General features: G+C 39.4%; 1 protein-coding gene across 1 annotated transcript in view; it reads left to right on the forward strand.

Annotated features, from left to right (window-relative positions):
• Window positions 1-25,354, forward strand: part of LOC123031393 (contactin-associated protein-like 4) — a 252,751-nt gene that overhangs the window by 148,386 nt on the left and 79,011 nt on the right. Inside the window, exons 4-9 of the mRNA XM_044446298.1 lie at window positions 9,105-9,252; window positions 12,781-12,984; window positions 13,102-13,286; window positions 15,193-15,336; window positions 19,648-19,909; window positions 25,140-25,289. Coding sequence (XP_044302233.1) covers window positions 9,105-9,252; window positions 12,781-12,984; window positions 13,102-13,286; window positions 15,193-15,336; window positions 19,648-19,909; window positions 25,140-25,289 — 1,093 coding nt within the window. The remainder of the gene's footprint in view (window positions 1-9,104; window positions 9,253-12,780; window positions 12,985-13,101; window positions 13,287-15,192; window positions 15,337-19,647; window positions 19,910-25,139; window positions 25,290-25,354) is intronic.

The raw sequence follows: 25,354 nt of genomic DNA on the forward strand, positions 1-25,354 counted from the left end.
TCTTCTTTAACAGCTGGCATGTACAACATGGTCATTTTCATGCTGGAAGAAGCATCAACTGAGTTTTTTTCTACCCCACCTCCTGTGACTCTCTCTCTGTAGGGAGGGATATGGGAAACAATGAGAAATGCTTGTTTGGCAGGTTGAATCCTGCCCTGCTGTGTGGGGGTCCCAATTTGAATGAGGGCCACACTCCACACTAAAACATAAAAAGTGTCACCTACATGTGACAAGCCTAATGTAATATGTGCTTTGACCCCAAGAGATACAGTTTGTAAGTAATAATCTCTTATGGCAAGCTGTGAAATGCACCTCCTCAGGAACTATGTTTGTTCCCCTCTCTTGTGACTTTAAAAAAAGGAGTGAAGACACATCTTTTTAATATAGCCTTTTAAATTGTGTAGTTATTTTAATGCAATACTGTTTTAAATGCTCTTTTTCAAAACAATTACGGTAAGGTTTTATTGTTTGCCTTCATGGCTTTTTAATAGGGATATATAAGAAATTTGTTTCAGGTTGTGTTTTATCAGGAATTTCCCAGTTCATACCTTCCAGACCAAAAATGGACTCAGACACAAACTGTGGTTGAAAACCAGACAGCCCAAGCTTGCAATAAAATTCATAGACCAACCCCCTGCCCTGCTTCATTCAACAGTACTCCCTCATTTGAAAAAAGTTCATGAAACACTTCATGTCTTTCAAAAAGGTGAACAAATGCACTCTAATAAATAGGAGCAAAGTGTGGACAATCTGAAGACATACAGTTGTTGTGCAAAAACAGGCATGATACTATGCACAGATTTTCATACAAAATTGGGGGGACACAAAGCTTGCAATCTAACACAGACCTAAGTCAAAATAAGCTTCAACAAGGAATTCAGCAAATTCATGTTTTGCTGATTCACACCTCCCTACTTTTTTAACAAACCGAATAGGAGATATATGATAATAAATACATAATAACCCCACTTCTTCTTGGAAGGCCCCCAAAATGGCCTAAGAGAATAATTCTTTGGATTCTGGGAAAGCATTCCCGGAACTGTACCACATTTTTATATCTCTCCATCCAAGATTGTAGGTTCATTCCCAATGTTCTCAAGATGGGAACTCGGAGTCTGCAAAGATCTAATTACTCAAGCATCCTTAGGAGATAATGCATCAGTCACCAGGAGAATGATGGAGTAAAGCCGGGCTGATATTGATGAGCCAGGGCTGGGCCGAGGTCAGAGCAGAGGAAACTTCATCTAGAAAAATGGCATTTGCAGCCATATACAGGCTGTCTGTCTAAATCTTTGATCACAGAGCTCTGCAAAATTGCATGTCCAAACTGATTGGGAACAATATGCTACCAAAATTAATGGCTTCTTAAATACAAGCTTGTCTGACTTCAGCTTATTGACCATGTCTAAGTAATGAATTATGTTGACTGACCACACAAAGCTCTGTATGGAAGAATCCCACTAAACAGTTTCTTCTTTTCCTTTGATGTATATAGTGATGAAAGTGTTTTTACACACACACACTTGGCTATCTCATAACTCAGATAAGTTCAGGAACTCTATACCTCTCCTGTGAGAGTTTTCCCCTGAATTTCTTTTCCTTTGGATATTTGCTCAAAAGCAAATGCACTTCCATCAAACTGAATGAAAATGACAAAAAAATGAACTGTTTTTGTTTTCCTCAACATTGTTTGGATCTTTGCTTGAGCAGAAATATGTGCCTTCACAATGTAATTTCATTTAATTTCCAACATTTGTAAACCATTCTACCTCTTTTTTAAAAAATCCAGAATGGTGAAAAAATAAAATAAAAAAGGACTGGACCATAAATGGATATAAGCAATTACATTCACAGTGCAGCAATACAACTGTGGCTGTTTTTGTTTTGTTTTTTATTCAGGATTTTTTTCATATACAAATGGTCTTCATTAAATAACAATGAACAGGACAATGTTGGCACCTTCCTGGCCACAGTAGAAAGAAAGGAAGGAAAGAAATAGAACACTCTGTTCTGTGTGGACTCCAGATGGGTCTTAGGCCAATGTGGAAGCACTCAAAGTACTTCATTCAATGATATCAGTCCCTGGTCAGGTTGGTGACTGAGAAGTTTGCTGCTCAAATGTTCTGGTCACAAGTGCTTGAAATGTGAACCACAGTGCTTTAAACTCAGCCCAATAGCAAATAGGCAGCCTGTACAATTTCCTCAGCGAAGATGTGACACAGAGCACATTGCAGTAATCCAGTCTTGACGTTACTAGTACCTGTGACACTGCAGCCAAAGTAGGCATTAGCTAACAGATTGATCCAGAAGTGCCCCCAAATGATGAACTTGCCCTTCCAGGGGGAACACAACTCCACTGAGAACTGACAGTAAACCTATTTCCTGGTAAATAACAATTTACCTCTAGCTTCATGTTACAAAATCCCATCCTAGGCACAGATCTGGTACTTGAGGAATATTGTGATCAACCAGGTGGTTTTGTTATGAACAGAAACTGCAGTTGTGTGCACAGGGTGGGCTGCTTAAAAGATGAAGCTGCATGCATTGAACCAAAGTGCCTGTACACAAGATTGCTGCCCAAGATGGGTCTGAATCATGTAATTGTTAGAAGGAGGTTGGCCATCACCAACCTTAGTCAAAACCTTGCAAGTGTTAGAATTTGAGTGAAAAAGTGGGGAGAAAGATGTACTAGGCACTGTTCTTGCCCAAATCTCATAAACATTAATGGAAGTTCCAGGAAATACCATGGGTGCTGAACTGGACACACAAGTATCAGCATCTAGTACTGGTAACTAAGCTCTTAGTGAGATAGGATAATGCTCTTCTATGTCCTATACCCTGAGGAAGGTTAAGGGCTCCACATACCAAAAATGTGTTTGTGCGTGTATGTGGGGGACTTTGCTCAAAAACAGAATCATGAAGTTTTGCTAATTAATTGACATCATACATGCATGATTTAATAGCATTAAGGACAGGATATGGCTGAATATGGAAAGTTGTAAACATTTATTTGCCAAAAGAATATTATTGTTCCCACCATTAAGAAGATAAGTTTGGTGTGATTACACAATTCTTGTAATAATATATAATAAAAGTGTTGGTAATTATCTTTAAAGTCCTTCATGGCTTGTGTCCAAAATGCATTCCAGAGTGCCTTTGCCCATACATTCCACCTTGCCAGCTCAGGTCCCCTGGGGATAATTGTTTGAAGTCTGCTTCTCTAAGATTAATGTCAACTACCCAGAGGACTTTTTTAGCAGTTGTCCCTAAGCTATGAAATGGTCTGCTGGGAGAGATGTGTCTGGCTTCCCAAATTCCCACCTCTAAGAGGGAGTTAAAAATGTATCTCTTCCAACAGGCGTTCCCAGATTAGTTCTCATGTCAGTTTTATTTAATATAATAGTCAGTATTATTTACTGTTGGTTTAATTTCTTCTAAACAGCTCAGAGTCTATGGGAATGGGGCATATATAAGTATTAAAATAAAAATAATGATGGTAAAATATGTCATAGAGAGAGAAGGAAGAATCAAATGATATTAAAAGAAAAACTCAGAAGCTTTTATGGAATATGAAAGATGAAAGTATGCAAAAGAGAAGTGTACTTTTTCATTCTTCAATAATCTCAAAATAAACAAAATGTCTTATTTAGTTGAAAGGAATTGTGCACTGTTAAGTCTTTGTAAAAGTCTCTATTAGGAGTAGGATATGCAGCAGCAGTGGCATAAAACAGCACTGGAGTGACTTCCAAATGTATTTGTAACTTGCTGCATGTATACTTCCATTCATCTTATTCCCAGTTCCCAGCTGAAATTGCAAACATTCCTAATTTCTGCATATTTCCCCCATATTTTGAATCAGTCCTACATGGAGGAAAGTTGCACAAATTAGGAATGTAGCAGGAATTTGGAGAAGCTTGCACACTTTTCCCATTCAATTGCTGCTTGGTTTGGATAAGTTTCCCATTTGCACAGTGCGCAGCAAATGCAAAAAGGAATCGGGCGTGAGACAAGGGCTGAGATGATGCTGGGAGAATTCGATTGATCTCAAAGATTGCTTGTTCATTCATTCCTAGACTACCAATGCAGGGAATTAGGCTGGGGCAGTGCAAACCTTTCCATTTTGCCAGGCTTCTCAGGGGCTTTCAGTGCCATCAATTGTAGTATCCTTCTGGCTGGGATAGAACTTAGAGGCACTATTTTACTGCGGCCGCATCCTTTCTTGGAGCGATCATTTGAGAAGGCAGGTGCTGGAGACTCCTGCACATGGCCCCAGCTGTGGACTGATGGACTTTTGCCAAGTTCTGTCATGTCTCAGTTGTCTAACAACTTTTTGAAACTGCTGGGAAAGCTTAAGCAGAGCATTGGAGTTGATACAGCCAAAATGAGGTGGACACCAAGTTCTAGCTCTCCCTTCCAGAACATTTCAAAGAAGCTATAGCTGTCTGGAAACAGACTATGACATTGCCAATAGGCTGGATCAGCAGTTTTCAGCAGCCGGTCCACCAAATGGCACCAGTTCATGGAAGCTTCCCTGCTGGTCTGGGGAGGGCGCATGCTGCTCGCCATGGACTGGTGCAGGGGCTGACTGTGCAATACCATCTCTTCCTCAGTTGGCATCACAATGGCAGGGTGGCTCGGTGGAAGCAGGCTGGGAGCCACACTGCACCAGTTTCGGTATTTTGTTCTTTTGTTGGCATTCTTTGTCGCTTGGTTTCTGGTTGTTTGGGAGAATGGACATTTTTTTTGGTATTATGTTTAGAAACTAATGCACAGAATACCGTGATATGTGTTTGGTGCTTTTTGTTTGTGCCTCAGTGGTCCCTGAGGTGGTTTTCTTGTTTTTGCCGGTCCCCAGCTTTGGAAAGGTTGAAAACCACTGGGCTGGAGGACTAAGAAAACTACATCTGTGTTTTTAAATAAGGCTACATAGGCTGATCTATTATTAAGCAAGAAATGACATTATAAATTGGAAATCCAATCTTTAATTTTTACCACATGCACACACATGATTGAGAGAGAATAGAACCACTTATCTGACAGTATGTTGACTTCTGGAGCCAGAATATTATGGCAGACTAATTAGTCAGTGGCAGATACGTGTAGTCTACAAATCAGGACTATTAGAGATGAGAAGACTAGAAGGACTGTGACAGCTCTCTTGTGTTTGTTTTGGTCTTCAAATAGAGTAATGATATGATTATAAGGCTTGGCATGGAATGCTTTTAAGCATTTAGAATTGCTAGACTTACCAGCATTAAAGGTTAAACCAAATGAGTCTCTTAAGCAACTCTTTAGTAATATTTAGTGTCTCAAAAGAGGAGGGAAAGCTGGGGGAATCCTATAAGCACTTAAGCAATTAGCATTATACAGCATGTTTTCATTGCTTAATAAAGATCAGATGTGAAATGTAAGCACCACATTCATTCACAAAATATCCTGATTTTGGAGATTTTAAACAATCAATCACATGCTCTGGTTGTAAATGTCCTTGGCATTCAAAACATATTGGATAAATTAAATTATAGATCCTGATATTTTCAAATGATGGGCTATACTTCTTGCCAAGCTTCTGGTATTTAATATGCATTCATTTATTCCAGGAAACGTAACACTCCAAATATGTGAAACATATAACACTGGAGTATGATACTCCAATATTAATCTGTTCAGTTTTATGAGGGAACTAATTTCCATGGATAGAAAATGGATCGCAGTATTTTATTTTTAAATTGAAATGGTAGGACATTTATTAATGTCATATGAAAATAATTTGCATTTTAATGTTAAAAGGAAAAACTTGAAATACTGGGGGAAGTGGAAATACATTCACAACCTGGAGGATGACCTTTCTGGTGGTGGCACCCAGCTATGAGACAAGTTTTCCCTGATGCTCCTCTTGTGGTCATTTCTGTGCCAGGTGAAGCACTTCCTGTTCACCTGTACCTTCTATATAACTCAGGTAGCCTGGGCCTCTCCGTTTTAAACATTGCATTTAATTCTGTCACTGATGAGGATTCTGTTCCATGTTGAATGTTTGGAGAAGCATATCAATGTCATAAATAAAATAGAACAAAAACTGAGAATTCCCTTCCTGCTCTGGACCTGGATATGCATACAATTCCCACGCAAACAAGCTTCCATATTTCCTTCATATTTATTTATTTATTTAGGGGTCTTCTATGCCGCCCCATTCACCGAAGCTTTGGGGCGGCTCACAAACCATAAATAAATAGAATTCTATAAAACAATATAAATTAACAATATAAATTAAGTCACCCTGGCCAAAGAATAAAATGAATAAATAATTTTAACAATTAAAATAACATTTGAATAAAAAGGTCTTTGCCTGGCGCCGAAAAACAAATAACGACAGCGCCAGGCAGACCTCTCTGGGGAGCGCATTCCATAGCTTGGGCGCCACCGCAGAGAAAGCCCTCCTCCGAGTACCTATCCTCCTAATTTCCTTCCCGGAGGGTTCCTGGAGAAGGGCCTCTCCCGCTGATCTCAAGGGGCGGGCGGACATATATGGACGTAAGCGCTCCTTCAGGTAACCATATGGGACTGGTTTCTGTGCTTGTGCTTTCCTTTGGACAACAGAATGGCTAATGTGTCATGATGAATGTAATGTGTAGCTGAACTCTAAAAAGAAAATGTATCTCTAGGTATCAGCATTATTAAAAGGCAGCATAAATGGTGTGTTACCCAAACCTTAGTAGTACTATTTGTGTGTGTTTTTTTCAGTTATTGAAATATCATGAAATATAAGTTGACAGTATCCACAGTCCTAATGTAGTGCCAATCTACTGAAAAGTTGCTCCAATGTCCCTTTTATCATTTCTCACATTCTTGTATTTTTCGGTACAATTCATAGGCGGCAAGGAGCTGATGGTGTCACCTCTTATAGTGAAAAATAGCCACGTAATTTAAATAAACAAATAAGTGCAATTGTAAAAAGTTAAATCCATACAATTGAAACACATGCAGATAATCAGATGCAAAATTCATTCTTCCTGGTTTATATCAGAAATATGTTAAGCAATTGTGATGTTAAACTGCAGCATTGCCCAGGGGTGTGTAATTCTGGGAATTCTGTGCCACTGAAGCCCCGATGGGCCCCTGTGGTGTGTTCTGCGTGTTCTGTTCTGACATCCCATTCCCAGTTGCCACTATTGTTGAAACCTCTAGAAGCAGTGGCAGATCAAAGAGTCTTTCCAGGCTGTGAAGCTGCAAATGCAGGAAGCAACAAAATGAAACTATAAAATAAGATGCAGCATAAAACTTCAGTAAAACTCAAGAGCAGAGAATATCTTACCTGGATTGAATTTCAGTTATTCACCTTCAGTCCCTCACAGTTTCAGGCACTGATTCAGTATTCAGTATATTGATGAGATAGAGCCCATATCTATGGGTGATTCAGTGTAAAGGTTGGATGTAGTTTCAAAGAGCATTTGACTGACTGGAAATGTGTATCTGTTGAAGTTCCAGTATAATGCTTCTAATATATAATGCTTTATTTTAATACTTGATTGATTGTGTACTGTTCAGTTTTAACATATATAGTTGTATATTGTTCTTTAGTTTTAACATGCTATTTTAACTTATTCATACCTGGTTTCTTAACTCCTTATTGTATATTCTATTGTATATTGTTATTGTATATTGATATGCTTTTATTGTATAATGCTGTTTTTATTGCTTCTTTGTAATCTGCTTTGAGAGTCCTTGGACTAATGAATGCAGAATATAAGTTGAACAAATAAATAATGTTGAATCAATAAAGAAGCAAGGGTTGTACCAGATTTGCTTTTTCCAATTCCAGAAATGTTTGGAAAGGGGTTCTTGTGCATGTTAAATGCATGCCTTTCAAGCAGAACTAAATAACCCCCCTCCAGTTCTTCCCTTTGTGTCAAATTGTACATGTTGGGGATCCCCAGTGTCAGTCTGTATCACTGACAGAGAACGTGCTCAGAAACTAAGAGCTTTACATCCCATAGCGATCTGATACAGGAGAGGCAGCAGTCTGGAAATGGGAGAAGTGGAGGATATTGAGAAGTACAAAATATGGATTTCCTGAGCTAGATAAAGTAGAATGTGGAGTAGATGAAAGTGGCCAGGATATTTTCAAGCAAACTAGGCCTCTCCAGGACCCCATAACAGATGAGTAGGCTTGTACAAGTGTGCACTTGTGGAAAGCCCGTAAATATAAATATAAATATACATTGAATCACTTTGTGCTAGCGCAAAGACTTGTGGGGATTGGAAAAGTCCTTTTGTGCAAATTGCCACAAAAATCCTACATCCCTATATTGGATTGACTCAGTACTGTTCAAATTGATGCCAGCAGGGGGAAGTGGAACCAAGTCTGTCAGGGATGAACTGGTAAAGTCCACTGAGATTTCACTTCAAAGGTGAATTCTCACACACCTTTAGTATGGACTCAGATTTACAATGCCCTGCTCCTTTTGCTTCCTTTTTCATGTGTGGAGAAGAATGAAGGTGCTGTACTTTCACTTCCAGGACAAACTACAGTTCTCTGTTACATATGAATAGGAAACAGTGGTTTGCTTTAAGCAAACGAGAGTCAAGCCATAGTTTCTGGTCCTAATGTGTGAATTAATCTAGGTGGCAACAAATACACACCTCCTTTTGATATAATATAGAAGTGACCTTTGTTCTTACAGCAAAAATGATATTTTTTTACCCTCTCCCATCTTAAATGAGCAGAAGGGTGGGGTGGAAGAGCACATAAGCATGAAGTTCACTATGGTTTATCCCCAACCACACAAATCACAGCTCATGTTGGGGTGCACAACTCTTTGCCCTCCAGATGTTTTGGCTTACAAAACTCCATTACCCCTCACCATTGGCTCTGTTGACTAGGGAAGATAGACCAAAATATCCAAAGGGTGACAGATAATTGCCTGCCCATGGTCTATAGGTTTAAGTCAAGAGTTATGTCTACATGTGTCATGGTAAAAAAGAGCATCCACACAATACTGAGTTTGTAGTCCAGAACTTTCATTCATAAGGAAAAGAAAATTTTTCAATGCAAAGGACAAATAAAGCCATACATCTGTGCATGACTTTTAAATTGTTCCTTTTAGGCTTTTTCAGGAAACACCAATGCAGACAGTGTGGTATCATATAAACTCCAACATTCCATTAAAGCAAGATTCCTGAGGTTTGTCCCTTTGGATTGGAACCACAATGGCAGAATTGGGATGCGGATTGAGGTCTATGGCTGTGCTTACAGTAAGTGACATATTCTTTCCCTTTAATGAACTGAATGACATAAAGGACGGCTAAAAATACATTCTAAGCAAGTTCCATTTGCTATAGTGATTGACCTTTGACTATTATAAATAGATTTTAGTACTTGAGCTTTGTATTTTAAGCTTACTTCCCTGTCCTGCCCTTTATCTTGAAATTTTCATACAGGTCAATTGTGCCATCTAAATCATTGGCATGTGTCTTGAATAAAACAGCATAGCTTCTGTGGCAACATTAACACTGGTCACATGACAGAATTTCCAGCATGATGTCAGGTTTAAATGTATCCTTTTGCACATCTTTTCTGGGGACAAAATGTATTTGCCCCCAGAAAATCACTAGTCTTTGCCTGACAAGGTGACGAGCAGGATGTTTGGCCCGCAAAATAAATCCTACCAATTCTCTGTTTAAGGTTTCATTATGCTGACAATTAAGCATGCTTTTTAAGCAAATAGTCTGCATGCAACATATATCAGAATCAAAGCAGAGGATTTGGTCAGTACTGCTGACTTACTTGAGTGGCCCCAGGCTGGCTGCTCTTTTACCCAGTCCCTGCTGTTTCTCTGCTGCCTGGCCACCACCTTTTCTCCCCATGCCTGGTCACCCTCATTTGTCTGATCCCCTGCAAAAGTTTAGCAGACAGCAATGAGAAGCAGGAGAATTTCTCCCCTTCCTTCCTTCCTTCCTTCCTTCCTTCCTTCCTTCCTTCCTTCCTCTTACAAAGCAACCAGGAAACCAGGCTGGGTTCTGCCTATGCACTATCTTCATTGCATGAAGGTTTGCTTTAGGAGAAGGAAGAAAATCTACTGAACAAGCATGCCTCACACTGAATTTATCCAGACAAAATCAAATCCTCCAGCAAGGTCCAGGAATAGCATGGCATAGCAGCTCTCCCATGGCACTGCTGTGAAATGAAATCTCAGGACAATGTCAGAGCAAGAGGAGAATTTCAGATGGACAGGACTGGACCAGGAGAGATGTTTGCTTGATCAGAGTCATGGATCTTTTTATAGGAAATCATTGACACACAATACTGAAATGGAATACAGAACAGACAGTGGGATCTAAGCCTGAGTTGGTTGAAAGGCAGATCTGGAGAAGGAATTCAACTTGTGCTGGAGAACACTGTTCCTAAAACTTGGGCTTGCTCTTAAAAGTGTATGAGAATTTTGTTTTTGCTCACAAAGCAAAGGAGCTTGCCTTGTTTGCCACTTCAGAACACAAGTGTGAGCACATGCTCAAAAAGTGTTTGTGAACTGCCAATCATGTGTTCATAATTGGTTTGTGCAAGTTTCCTAAGTTTATGCAAATTCAGTCATTTGCACACATTTCCTGATAGACATAATCAGCCCCTTTTTAGTCTATGGAAGAAATTTAGGAATTTTGCATACATGTAAGAAGAAACATTGTGCCAATCAAGCATGGGGAAGTTGTGCAAATTTCATGTTTGATCAGTGCTTGACTTATGGAGTTTTTCACAGCAAGTGAGAATTGCAAATGCAAATGAGCATCAGTCATGGGACAAGGTGTGAGGTGGTGTCCAGAGAATCCTGGCCATCTAAAAGATTTCTCTTGCACCCATTTCTGCTTGCCCTTTGGGTGTATACCTGGATCTGGCCCTGAACCTGAATGCCCAGACTTCCGCAGTGACAGCATGCTTGCCATGACCCACTTAATCCATTTGTATCAGTGGGTTTACTCTAGGTATGCCTGAGTCTGGAACCAAGCCATTCACTTGTACAGGTGGGACCCTCATTTTGCCAGCCCCCTCCAGCCTTCTGTGTGTCTCCCCAAACCTGCTCTCCCTTGTGCAAGGGGACACCGACCATTTTATCAGTTCTTCCCACCCTGGGCGCTCTCTTGTGCCTGCTGTTCGCTCTTGAGAATGGGCTTGTCCTGTGGGACAGAGAGCGGCAGGTAAGTAGTGGGAAATGGGGGAGCTTCACCTTGCGTGAGGCACAAAGCCACCATGAATATTAATTTATATTGGCGCAAAGAGCAGGCTTTAATTTCCTCATCTGTTCACTGTGTCGACAGTTACATATAAATGCCATTTCATCTGTAATGTATCACCACCATTTATCTGAGATAAAAAGTGTTTTATAATAAAAGCCCTAATGTCAGTTAGGAGTAAGAGGACACTCTTACATTTGTCTGCAACACAGATGTGATTCTTCGTTGCTGTTCTTTTCATACCCTAAATTCACAGTTGGATGCTGTTTTCTGAAGGTCAGAAAATAGAAAAACCAAGGAGAGCAAGGTTCAGAAATCTATGGCAGATTAGGGGATAGGATAGGAGAAATACTATAGGGATTAGAAGGAACTATCAATGCTAATGAATTCATTAATTGATTTTTATTTATCTGCTGCCCTGTGTCAAGGATAGGTGTCAACATGTTTAAAATAGATTGAATGTGTAATTTGTTACCCACATGATGCCCTAGATTTAATGCTCTAATTTTCCTAGTGGAAACACACTGATTAAAAAAAAAGTGATGGATGTACAGAAGTTCCAGTGTCCTCCTTTGGAGTGTCCTTTCCAAAGTAAAACTTGTAATACAGATTGAGACATGTTACTTTGAAGTAAGTCTCACTGAACCCCGTGGTAAGTGGGGATAGGATGGTAGACTTAGTCATTTCATAGAACAGAACAGGGAACTATTCAAATTGGCCTCATACTAACACCCTTTGGCAATGCTAATTAAAGGGATAGTCGGCTGCATATTAATGGTTGTTTTAAAATGCTATACACAACACAACTCCCCCTGCTCATAATCCACTAGAGATCATGGACTCATTCCAATAGGCTTGCACAAAAATAATTTCTTCATCACATTGTGCCCAACATGTGGAGCAATATTCTTGATCAAATATTTATTTATTTATTTATTTAGGAAATTTCTATGCTGCCCCATTCGCCGAAGCCTCGAGGCGGCTCACAAAACATCAATTAAAATATAATACACTAAAAATATAAAACGAATTAACAATATAAAATAAAATAAGTTGTCCTGGCTACAGAATAAAATAAGAAATTATATTAGCAATTAAAATGACGTTTGAATAAAAAGGTCTTTGCCTGGCACCGAAAAACAAATAACGACGGCGTCAGACGGACCTCTCTGGGGAGTGCATTCCATAGATTGGGCACCACCTCAGAGAAAGCCCTCCTCCTCCTAATTTCCTTCACGGAGGGTTCCCGGAGAAGGGCCTCTCCCGCAGATCTCAGGGGGCGGGCGGGTGTATATGGACATAAGCGCTTCTTCAGGTAGCCAGTTTATAGATAGTTTTCCATTGACGTGGAAGAAGATACTCAATGAGTTGAAAAATGACTTCATATATTATTGGCTGTCTGCTGCATCTTCATTTATTTCATAAATGTTTCTTTCAAGAACTATTATCTCATGTGTAGTATTAATCTGCTACTAACTAATACACAAGGATAACATATGGGATAGTTCTTTTCTTGCTTATGTGTTATAAGAGGGCCTTTACTTGTGTTCTGTCCAGGATCTGAGGTTGCAGATTTTGATGGAAAAAGTTTCCTGCTCTACAGATTTAATCCCAAATCCACAACAGCCCTGAAGGACATAATTTCTCTGAAGTTTAAAACAATCCAAAGAGATGGGATTCTGCTACACAGAGAAGGACAAAATGGAGATCATATCACATTGACATTAGCTAATGGAAAGCTTTCCTTACTCATCAACATAGGTAACTAAGTGTGCAATCATATTGCACGTTTACTTAATAATCTTCCTTGGAATTAAAGTTCACTGTCTACCTTGTTTATCGCAACAGACCTAACAGTTTGTTTTTCTCCTCCTGAAGGTGATGCTAAAATATATTCTGCTGATGCCCAGATTAATATCACTCTGGGTAGCCTTTTGGATGATCAGCACTGGCACTCAGTCCTCATTGAACATTTCAATAACCAAGTGAACTTTACAGTTGATAAACACACTCACCATTTTCATGCAAAAGGAGAATTCAATTATTTGGACCTTGATTATGAGGTGTGAAAATTATCTTTCCTTTATTAGATTTATTATCTTTGTTATATAAATGCAGTTATTCAATTGAAGGAGACCATGAGCTGCTTAGGGGAGTATTTTAGCACTCTGACTTGTTGAAGATTGTGCAGTATTGATTATATATCATATTTTTCTGCCGACTTTTACTAATTCATGGCTTGTACGTGTGCAAATCTCTGCTTGTTCTTCTCTGATATAAATCAGCCAAATATTCCTTCTGTAACTGCAAAGTTTACAGTCCTGTGATACAAAGCAGTATCCTGCCAGAATCAGGATGTGGAGGAAGAGCAGGTTCAGCAGGAGTATGAAATGCACTTTGCACTGGTGTTAAGGTAAAGATGCAGATGTGATATACTATTACATTCCTCAATGGAATGAAAGGAAATGCAGCTTCATTTGTTAGTCATCACATCTGCATCCCTTCTCCATCTGCTAATATTCTACCGAATGGTGCTTCTTGCAACTGGCAGGAGAAAGGTCAGATGAGAAGCCTGGGGAAGGAACAGAGAAGAGATGCTCTGTTCTTTTCTTCAAAGAATCAATTTAAAGATGCAGTGCAGATGTCCATCTTCCTGTCTCTAGGCCGCCCCCCCCCCCACTGCTCCCTTGCTACCAAACTTCAGCAGTATGACAGCAGCAAAATTACCCTCAGTTTTCCACTTAATTCAGCACCATCACACAATGGAGGCTGGAAACAACAAGAAATTGCTGGTTTAACACACTCAGTTTGGCCCTTTTCAGCTTCCATGGTGCCCAGCCGCAGAAACTGGGTGACAAACCAACTGTCTGGCCATCACTTGTCGTTGCACTAGCAAATTTCAGTGGCGGGGGACAGTGGGGGCTGTACTGAAGGTCCTGCAGCCCATGGCCTCTGTGTTGCTCATACCTTCTGTAGACCAGGGTGAAGTAGTACCCTTGTGCTTGTGAGAGAGGACAAGCTGTTAATTGTGCTAGTGCACAAAGACCTTTATCCTGAATCCTATCAAGATAAGGGTTTGGGAGTTTTGTTTTTTGTCCCATGGTGGCCTAACTGAAGTATATTCATTTTAACAGACTTAATCAGAGTAGAATTAACACTGAATACAACCCTTCGTCTTGATGATTCATGGAGTCATACCCAGATTATACACCCAAATTAAACATGGGGGCTTTGGTGTACAAACAGAGATAGTCCACTTGTGAGAAGGTCAAAAGACTGGGCAGCTACCTTTGCAACCACAAAACTGCTTGCTCTGTTAAAGTACATAAGAAAGTCTGTGATTGCAAGTGCTCAATGTACAGTACCTAACCCAAGCAACATAGTGAACAGGGTGTCAATTACCAGGTTAGACAAAATAAAGAATAGCAGTAAATCTATTTGTAAAACATCTGCAAAGCTGTTTTGTAACTTTGTAAAGTTCAGGTAAGTAGTTGCATTAGCCACATAAATGACATGCATTCATTTTTTTAAGGAAAACATGTAATTATGTAATATGGGAAATGAAAAGAAAGGTTGAGGAAACTCAAGAGTAAGGCCTATTTAACATGATGGAGCATTCTTCTGAGTAATGATTCTCAAGATTGCACTATTTCGTTATTTAAATTCAAAGGAATATTTTCCTTTCTTGAAATAGTGGAGCAGAACTACCACTATCAGAAAACAAGGGCAGAATTTAAAAGATGTTTCTTCAGCTTCTTGTTTACTGTGCTCTTCCTGTGGTACACATTTTAGCCTACATTTGCTGCATTTGACAATTGAAAACAGATTTTTTAAAAATAGGTTGATTCTAAATTGACCAATCCAGGAGTGCTGCTGTTACATTATTGTTCAAATTGTTATCATCAACACTGCAAGCAGATTGTCAGAAAATTATTTAATACTGTTATTGATTTTTCTTCTCTTTCTAAGCTCAGCTTTGGAGGGATTCCAGTGCCTGCAAAATCAGGGATATTACCATGGAAAAACTTTCATGGATGTTTTGAAAATCTTTATTACAATGGTGTGAACATTATTGATTTGGCTAAGAGACATAAACCTCAGGTCAACATTAAGGTAAGAAAAGAGGAACCTTCCCTTGCCACTTGATTTATACAGATGTTCACACTGCAACCATTGTAGAAAAATGTTCTCTATGTTAATGTAAATATTTTTATTCTTTTTTATATAGTACACTGCCCAGAGAGCCCTATGAGCTAATGGGGCAGTTCATAAATGTAACAACCACCACCTGAAGTTGCACTCCACAACTCAGTGAGGTAGTTGTATTTAACGTTTTCAGTTTTATGATAAGAGAATGGAAGGATATTCATAGAAGGAAAGCATCTCACTGCTTCATGTCTCCTTGCCCCTAAGGAGGAGAGTCGGAGAATCTTCCCTTTGATGCACCTCTTTCCTTCCAATCCCACCCCATTAACAGCAGTGCGATAAAACTAAATGTAGGAACTCCAATATAATTAATGGAGTAAACCAAATTTTACCTAGGACAATCTGGCATTACTAATCCACTGCATGAAGAAGTGTCAAGAAGTGGAGCTACTGAAGGGAGTGGAGCAAATCATGGGAGCCCACTCAGCTCTTCCCTGCTCCCACATTGCATGCTGAAGCCCCCCATGTCTATCTGGCATGGATACACATGCATTCTTGCCCATAGAAACCTACCATCATTTAGCTGCTTTCCAATATGCTAGTGTCCCATATATAGAGGAATATTAAAATGCTTCTGTAAATCTGATTGCATGGAAGGGAATTGCTTCCTGTTCACCCCCCAATGAAAAAAGTTTGGGGAAACTCCCGTCCCATCACAAGCATGGTGACTTGTGCACAGCCCAGGCCATTTCAAAGACAGAACTGGGGGAAGACCCGGAGAGCTAAAGTTCAACCGGATGTTCTTTACCCAGAGCCCATGAGACTTTTAGCAGTGCTGCCCTGCTCACAGTCATGTGGCCTGAGGAGAGCTTGTGGAGGGAAAATGGAGTTCTAAGGTGGATCAGACACATGTTAATTGCATCTCTCATAGCTGCCCGAGATTTGCAGGTTCTCACAGGCCAGCCAGCTGTTTCCCATTAATCAGAAATCCAAGAGTTGGGTATAAAGAATTGCATGACCAGCCTAGCTTAGGTGATAAATCCAAGTATACTCAATTCAGGCACCGTTTCTCAGGGGCTTTAGTCAAACAAGACAAGGTGTCATTTCCAAAATTAGCAATGGCACAAAGAGTAGCAAATACCCTTCACAGGAGGGCTGGTCAGAACCATGGCAGGCAAGGTAAGATGCTCCCATCGTTTGCCTTCTGAGAAGGTGTCCCACACCTGCTGGGTGCTTCAGAAGGAAAGTCTCATCTCGGCGGCTTTTCTTCCCACGATGAGAGCAGCAGCAAGTAGTCCCATCTGGACTGGGACTGCAGCAGGGACCAAGGTGGTCAATCCATCCTGTCCTGAGTCTTAGTCTGAATTTGGCCAGATGTGCCTGCTGTTTACTTTTAAAAGCCATGGATGCAGTCATTCATTGTGTAAATGGCATCTCATCTATGTGTATGCGCCTATGTGTATTCACACATTCAGTGTGCCCTGGATGTGAATCTTGTGCTCCCGCACCTCCCCTCTTCACACATAGAACTTGTAGTATAGCGAGTCTGCGGCTAGTCATGCAAATCTGCACATGAGTAGAACAATGTGACTCATCCCTTTTACTCATGCAGCTGACCACAAGTACCATCTAGACTTTCTATGGCCATCTGTGAACTGATCTTTTCCCCAGCAGTACACCTTTGTTTCATGCATCTGTCTATTATATGTTTCATTCATATATATCTAAATTGTGCAAGTTCTAATCATCTAGGACTGCACAACAGCATGAAGATCAGAATTACCTCACCGGTGTCTGCAGGAAGATCATTTATGTCAATGTATTACCATCGTTATTTTATATCTAGAAAATATATTTGGAATGTAGAAGTGCCAGGCTGTGCTTCACCATGGAATTTACTGTGAAATAGGTAGTTGCTAGGCACCTGTCCAAAAGATGTCAAGGGGAAAATTCACAGATGGCATATCGTTTGTTTTTCAAAAGATGTATTAGCCTTCTGATTGCCTTTTCCATGGGTCAGTTCACTTTACTGTTAACCCAGCTATGGTTTCATTTATGAAAGAAATTTTTGCTGGAAATACAATAGTATAGACAGCTGCCATTGGGTTATATTCCAAGGGTTCTATATCATTTGCTCTGCTTGGAGGAGGTAGGAAAATCTGATAGATAATGATACATGTCAACGGAATTGTGTTTGCAGGATTTTACAAGTAGAAGATATAGAATTTTATAGACAGAGCTGTGGACAAACATAGTTAAAAATACTTAAACTTTTGTCAAGAGCTGGGAATGAGGAATAAGAGATTAGCTAAAATTGTATAACGTAGAGATGTCCTGAAAAATCTCAAAATATTCTTGAAATATGAAGAAAACATAGTGTATTTGCACAGCCTCATCTGGGATCTGCATCTTAACATCAGTGTGAAGAGACCTCCTCATTCACTGAACAGAGTTGCTAGATACTTTCCCTTGTTCTCAAAGTCTTATTAAGATTGGTCCCCAATATCACAAAGAAGTGATTAAACAATTTTGTGATTATACTGGAATCTGAGCTTGATTTTCCAAATTTCTACCTACTCCTATCTGGCAGCATTTCTTGAAGTACATATATGGTTAAATAGCATGCCGACCTAATACTGCTGTGACAAGATCTATCTGCTGGTTTTCTGAAAGAGTTTTTTCCTAGCAAAAGAGGCACCCATTTTTTTGCTCCTTTCTCTGGCTATTCTGAATGTCTTTTGAATTGTTTTTGGGAGTGTTGCTTAGCTTTAGCATACCTGTTTGTTGCAAAGTAGCTGAGGTTGCCACATCTATTTTTATTTCTATTACACATTTTTCCATCAAGATTCGTATGGGAAGAGGGAATTTTTCTCCTTTGGAAATTTGTTCAAAAGCAATTAACTTTTTATTGAATTGAATTGAATTGGAAGAAGAGGGGAAGGGGAGGGGGAGGAGGAGGAGGAGGAAGGATAATTTCAGCATATTGTTAATTCCAGCTAAAAAAAAAATAGGGGAAAAAACTCTTTAGTTCATTTTTATGAAACTGCAGTTTTATAGTTTTAGATGCTATCCACTGTCCATTTATTATTACATTTAACTGACCAATGTTCATTATTGATAATACCATCTTAGAATATTATTAAACTTGGCCATTTATTTAATCAGTCCAATGCCTGTCTCCTATATGTTTCACAGTCAAGCCTTTTCCTCACTTCTTCCTCTGATAATAGTTATTCCTTAATTAAAATATCCCTTAGAAACCCTTCAGAGCAATGAATGTATGCTTTTTTCATACATCCTGAGCACTGTTGTTCTATGTTTCTCCTGGAGGTCCTGGTTATTATCTCCAAATTACAACAGAAGCCAAATTAACTTTCTTCCGTGCCTGCTCTATCCATACCAAAAATGTTCAAAGAGGAGTTTCAGTTGTTATGACTATATGGAGGCTTCTCAAAATTGCTTCCTTTTAACAGTGTTCTACACATCATTTTCAATGATTTGAAAGATGGTAACCACATGGTACAAATGAATTTGAAAGAAACTCTCCATGTAAGGCAAGCCCCTACTGCCATTGGGTTATATTTCAAGGGTTCTATATTATTTGTGTGCTTGGAGGAGGTAGAAAAATCTGATAGATAATGATCTATTTGTCCAGTGATACGTTGGTCCTTACTATTGGTCCAGATGTGGAGAGTAATCAAATGATATTGCACACACATAAACTAATGCTAGCACAACATCATTAGTGCCTGCAAGTGCAAAGGGAAAAGTGATTTGCTCCCGAAATTTGATAGTAAATTGCCACTTTTCTCCTTGCACTGGAAAATTGTAATATTACACTAGCTTTGATTTACACTAGTGCAATAAAACTAGTGCTACAACTGCACCACCATTGCAGTCTATCCAGGCCACACACATTTTGTTAGCAGCTTTAGAAAGTAAAGATAACCCAGGCTGATTGGCTGCCTCAACAAGGCATTTAGAATGGGACTTCCAGCTTATCTAAACCAGGCCTATATGTATCCTCATGTTTCCTGAAAATCCATGCTGCGATGGCTAGAATACATGATTGACCGAGCCATCTTGTGATGAACAGCATTCTCATCTTGGAAATGTTGCTGTCCCTTATTCCAGCTGTATAATGAACTGAAGAAACTGAAGTTTATGTAAATGCTATCCATAATTCCAGACCTAATTATTTAAAGCAGTTAGCTGATATGGGTAAGACTTTCTGCCTCTGCACTTGCCTAATGCCTTGCTTATTTCATTTATTTCCAGGGCAATATTTCTTTCTCCTGTTCAGAGCCCCCAATTATTCCTGTCACCTTTTTGAACCCCAACAGCTATCTAGCATTACCTGGTACATCTGGCCAAGATGATATCTCCATCAATTTTCAGTTTCGTACCTGGAACAATGAGGGGCTGCTGCTATCAAGTAAACTATACCAAACGTCAGGTGGCCTCCTTATGTATTTGAGTGATGGGAAGGTTAAACTGAGCTTCTATAAACCTGGAAAGGCACAGAGTGATATCACTGCAGGTAACAGAAAGCTGAAAAAATCATGGTGAAAAAGCTTTAATTAAAGTTTGCAATAAGGCTTATGAAACAGTTTTTGTTGCTTTTATTTTTGTCGTAAAGTTTAAATGACAGCAAAGCAATCCAACATAAGGACTTCAATCTGTATTGTTGCTTACATATCTTCGTATTTGGGCCAGTACATTATGCCCATCTCAAAGCTCCTTAAGATTACTTTGAGCTGTTTCCAAGACATTTGGATGAAGGAGAGCGTATTGAGCAGTGTATGCCATTGTTATGTTCACAGTACTATATGGAGTATCTATTTTATTCCCCATAGTACAGTGAGCTTTCCAAGCTGTTCTGGCTGCCTGCCCAAGAATGCAGAGGTTCACAGGTCCTTTTCAGGCATTCAGGCTGCACCTTCAATGCAGGACTCTTCCCCTCCCTTTGTGCACTTCTATTAAATGCCTGAATAGAGTGTCACGCGAGCAACTGCTCATGTGGATGTCACTGTCCATGTGATTGGGGAGGAATGGCAGCAGGGTTCCCAAGTGTGTGCACAAAGCCCTCTGCCCACATAGCTGTAAGCTCAGAATGCTTGTGGGATGGGGGAGAAGCATGCATTGATGTTCCATTTCCTGATGGATCTGGATGCATGAATTTGACTCATGTGGTCATCCCAACATAAGACCCTCATTAATAATCATTCTATTCACACAGTCACCACCCAGGTGCCTTGGGGGAGCCCAGAAGTAGGAGTTGGGCCCAATAATACCCATGCACTGATATTTCCCATCAGTGGTCCTGAGGGTATATTGCCACCACTATTGGATGCAATACTGGAATCCAGCATTTTGACTCCAAGAGTGGACATCTAAAAGGGGTTGGGTCATCAGAACACAGACAGCTCCCTCACCGCAAGCAAGACTGTTGGCCCATCTACCAGGTTTTTCCTACCTGAAGATGCCAGTAATTGAACCTGGGACTGTCCCCATGTAAATTACACCCTCCAGCACTGAGTCACAGTTTCTGAACATCTGAATAGGGCTCTGGTGTTTGGGTTTTATTCAGCAAGGTCAGCAACATTAGAAATATCTATGAGGTCAATGGATGTGCACTAAGCAATATTTTTAGCGTCCCTAAGGCAAGCCTTCTATGCTCAGCAATAATGTTTTGCATTAAGTTTTTGTTCAGATGTACAGTTTTCCGTAGAACAAATACATAAAACTCCTAAGCTGCTCAGGAGAATAGTCTTACTTTCCAGTAAGTTTCCACATGTTGGCAGCTGCTTACAAGGGTTAAAACTGACTGGCAACAGAAGTATAGAATGAGAAGTAATTGACTAGTAGCCAGCAGCTATTGAATATCATGTCGATGATTTACATCAAGCATTCATCCTAGAAGGGAGACTTTGACATTGATTTCAGTAGCAGCAGGATCAGCTACAAGGTATGCTAACCAACACAAATAAATAATGCAGAGAGTGTGCCAATTTATGACTAACAGGCTTCCCTGAGCTCACCATCTGAAAATGTTAATTCCGTGGTAAGAGTGTCACTGATGCGCAGTCTACTGTGATGTATCTGACTTCCTCCAGAGCCATTTAAATCACAGTGCAATTACATGCATGTTAATGACACAATCTTAGTTCAGTGCCTTTTTTAATAGGCTTCCGGAATGCACTGTCATTTCTAACTGGCTTCCTGACATGCTTTTTCTGTCAAACTACTAAACTGCAAACACAAATCAACATCTGTAAAATATTCACCCACAACTTGAAACTTCTCACAACGAAAATCAAAGTGCTGTGTTAAGACAGAATTTATGTTATCGTATAATGTGACTAAGGCAGAAATCCCATGCGGTTGCAAATGTAAGTTTATATTTGCTTACACGACTGGAGAATGTTAAATCTTCTCCTGCTTTTCTCAGCAGAAAGTTATCTAACAAACCCATACAGTAAATGTTTCCCCTTCTATATTTGAAGTACCTCCATTCATGGGAACAAATCAAGTCTGCAACTGGAGATTGAGTAATTAAATTATGAATGGTTGGACAGGTTTGTTCCCCCACAGGCAAAGACTTATGACCTGGCTTTCACACATACAATAAGTAATAATTAAATTAGAGCATATTACTTGAGTACAGTTCTGAGACTTCATTACTAAAGATTCATAAAGATTCCCTTGTCCACATTAGGACAGAGGAAAATAGTATGTATTAATTCATGAGTGATTAACTTACAACAAAGCAAGACTTTCTATTGCAGAAGAACCTTTATATAATTTCCCCTATGCAACCCATTTTTATTTTTATATATTTTGCCAGTGAGTTTTAAAATATTTAGAAAGATGGAGGATCAAAAGGAAGAAATTAGAAAAGTTGCTTTGTACTAAATGGTACATGTGGAGATATATGAAGAGTTATCTAAATTCTTCAATGATGTTTTGCTAACATAAGGATGGTTGGAGCTGAAAAAAGAACTCCCAAAAGAGGTGTTTAGCCCCCACTGTCACTATTTGTAAGCTAGGGTGCAATCCAGTGAAGATGCTGATATGGCCCTGGACCTATGCAGAATAGAAGGGCTGCTGCAGACAATTTTCACTTGCCCTGAATTTCTGCTAGGTGGATATTGGTTGTTGACGAAGAGGGAAGGAAAGACGTTCCAGATGCCACAAGATTCATGTTGGCCACTGCAGGTTTCTCCCTTCTCCCTTCCAGCACTGTTTATCTTCTTTCTCAGGTTGAGGATTGGAGAGGCAGTCTTCATGGAGAGAAAAAGCAGAGGGGGTGGCATTAAGAACATGGATTCCCAACTCCAAGTTCAGAGCTCTGTCCTTACCTTCTGATGTGAGACTCTGAAGTAGCCACTAGCCTCCCAGCACCCTTAAAGACCTTTTTATTTAAAGAAACGTTCAGCCCCTGAATACCTGTTTCACTGATGGAAATTTATATTTTGCTAGAATTTAATGGTGCGATCTGGGTTATTTGGGATGTCATTGTGATCAGCTTTTCAGGCATATTTTTCTATATGTATGCACAATTCTATTATAAATACTGTGTTCAATGGGGCTTACTCTCAGCAAAGTGGACCTAAGACTGTGCTGTTAAATTTTTTAAAAAGATTCTTAAGCTATTGCATATAATAATATTCTATCTATTTACATGTTATTTTCCATATTTACACAAGCATAGTTCTATGAATTTGTTTCTAATTGCCAGTTTATGGTGATATAAATTATGGTTCTTCCCATGACCTTTTACTATTATTTGAAAACAAATTTCTAAATACTTTGATATTGCAATGAAACTGTGCAGCAGTATAGAAGAGGCTAAAATAGAAGACAGCATTACAAAATATAGTTTAAGGCACAACCCTGTAAATATTTAGACAGAGCAAGATCTGCAACTTCCAGCATGGCTGGCTGGGACATGCTGGGAATTTATTAATGTTATTTGTTTATTTACAGTTATAGGCCTTAGCTTTGCAGACTATTTTTCTGTCTAATTGAACCCTTAAAGAACTGCAAGCCAGTGGCTTAGAAATTATCCCTTCTCCACATTTTTATATTTAAATATAAATATTATGGTAATGTAATTATAGGAGTGTAATTTAACTTTAACATAATGGAGCTTTTTTCCTATATTAAAATATGGTTAAGATCCGATTAATCTGCTTCAGCCACTGCAGCACACAAAATGGCTTATCCTGTTGGATGTCCTACTTGTTTCTGTATTTGGCAAGTGAAGCAGGGAATATAATTTCACCCACTGGTCATGGAGCCTTCTCTCTGAGGGTTTGTGGCTATAGTACTTGATCCATAGCCATGAAATGGAGCTGTTGGTGCCATAATCCAACTACCTTCCAAATGATGATGCAATTGTATTTTAGGCCCAAGATCCACTGCTGCAGTGGCTTGAACACAATGGCATGTTTTGTACCACTGTCTCATTGCAATATGTGGCTTTGCAAAGGCACCTATAGAATGGTCTGATAATGGTTCTGGCTTCTGTTGTTTGTCTATACATGGCATCCTCATTGTGGGCAAGGCACTTTGCCAAGTTCAGTAGCTCAGGACCCTGACTGCCCTGGACCAGCCAAAATGTCTGTTCTCACCCCTGTTCTTATGATGGTGTATTTTCTTACAACCAGCACTTCTTTTCATCTTTTTGATGAAAGGGTTATTTGTTCCTACAATTCTGGAAGTAATTTAAAGGTTGTACATGTAAGATTGCCTTGTTTGCTTGTGAATGTTTGCTGTGCTTTGTTTGATCTTTGTGAAACCCTTTGATACGTAAGCCATTCAACACACCCACAAAACAAAATCAAAGGAAAATGGCTAATAGAGTGTGCTTGTTAGATATGAATTCTACACTGGATAATGTAAATCATACAAATTGACATAAATCCAACATTCTGTGAATGGAAGAAATTTCTGCTCATATAACAGCAAGGCCCCTTCCTTTCCTTCCTTCTGCATTCAGCAAATCTGGAGCAAGGCATGGGACTTACAAGGGGAAGTGTGTGTCTCTCTCTGTGTGTTTTGAATTTGTCACTACTTTCTATTCCAAGGCTGGAATAATGATTATGTTGATTGCAGAGCTGAGCCTGTTGCTGGCCCTGGAACAAAGAATTTTCATAGTTTCATTTTATGACGTCCTAGAATAGAATCCTACTGTGCAATAGCTGATTGTCACAAGTACCAGTTATTCCCTAGTGATAATCTGATTTCCTAGTCAGTCAGGTTCTTTTATAAGAAGGCACAAGAGAAATTGCATGAACATTCATTTTACTATGCAAGTTGAGCTGCTGAGCTGACACATTCTGCTTCAGACATTAATTCAATCCAAGGTCTGGTGAATTGTTTCATACCTTTATCCTTTCTAATAAGGTTTGCTATCTTGGTTGGCCCTCTGATACTCAAAACATTTTATACACACATGCATATTTAGATATTCTTTTCAATAGGGATTTTGCAGATCCTGTAAATTACATCCACCATTAGAAATATCTCCTGTGATAAGTGAGAACATTTATATTACAGACCCCCATCTCCTATTCCTGTTTAACAAAAGGGGAAAACAGAAAGAGGGAGAGGGAGAGAGAGAGACGGGAGGTGGGGATTGACAGAAGCTGAAACAAAATGCCTTCATTTTCTCATTGCATTCAGATTATGAAATGTTTATCATACTATGATTCTATACTAATCTATGCCATTGTTTGAAATTTGTTTGATTTCCCCCAATCTAGGTGCTGGATTAAATAATGGGCAGTGGCATTCCATTTCTTTGTCAGCTAAAAAGAATCGTGTCACCCTAGTCATAGATAATGATGCAAGTGCTTCCTCTCATGCATCAATACCCATCCAGATTTCATCAGGAGACACTTACTACTTTGGAGGTGAGATACTTTGATGTTTCTAGCCAAAGTTTGTGGCTGTCTGAAGTTTGAAACTACATGAATGA

The sequence above is a fragment of the Varanus komodoensis genome, unplaced genomic scaffold, assembly GCF_004798865.1.
Source record: "Varanus komodoensis strain SLA01 unplaced genomic scaffold, ASM479886v1 scaffold5, whole genome shotgun sequence".
Lineage (NCBI taxonomy): Eukaryota > Metazoa > Chordata > Lepidosauria > Squamata > Varanidae > Varanus > Varanus komodoensis.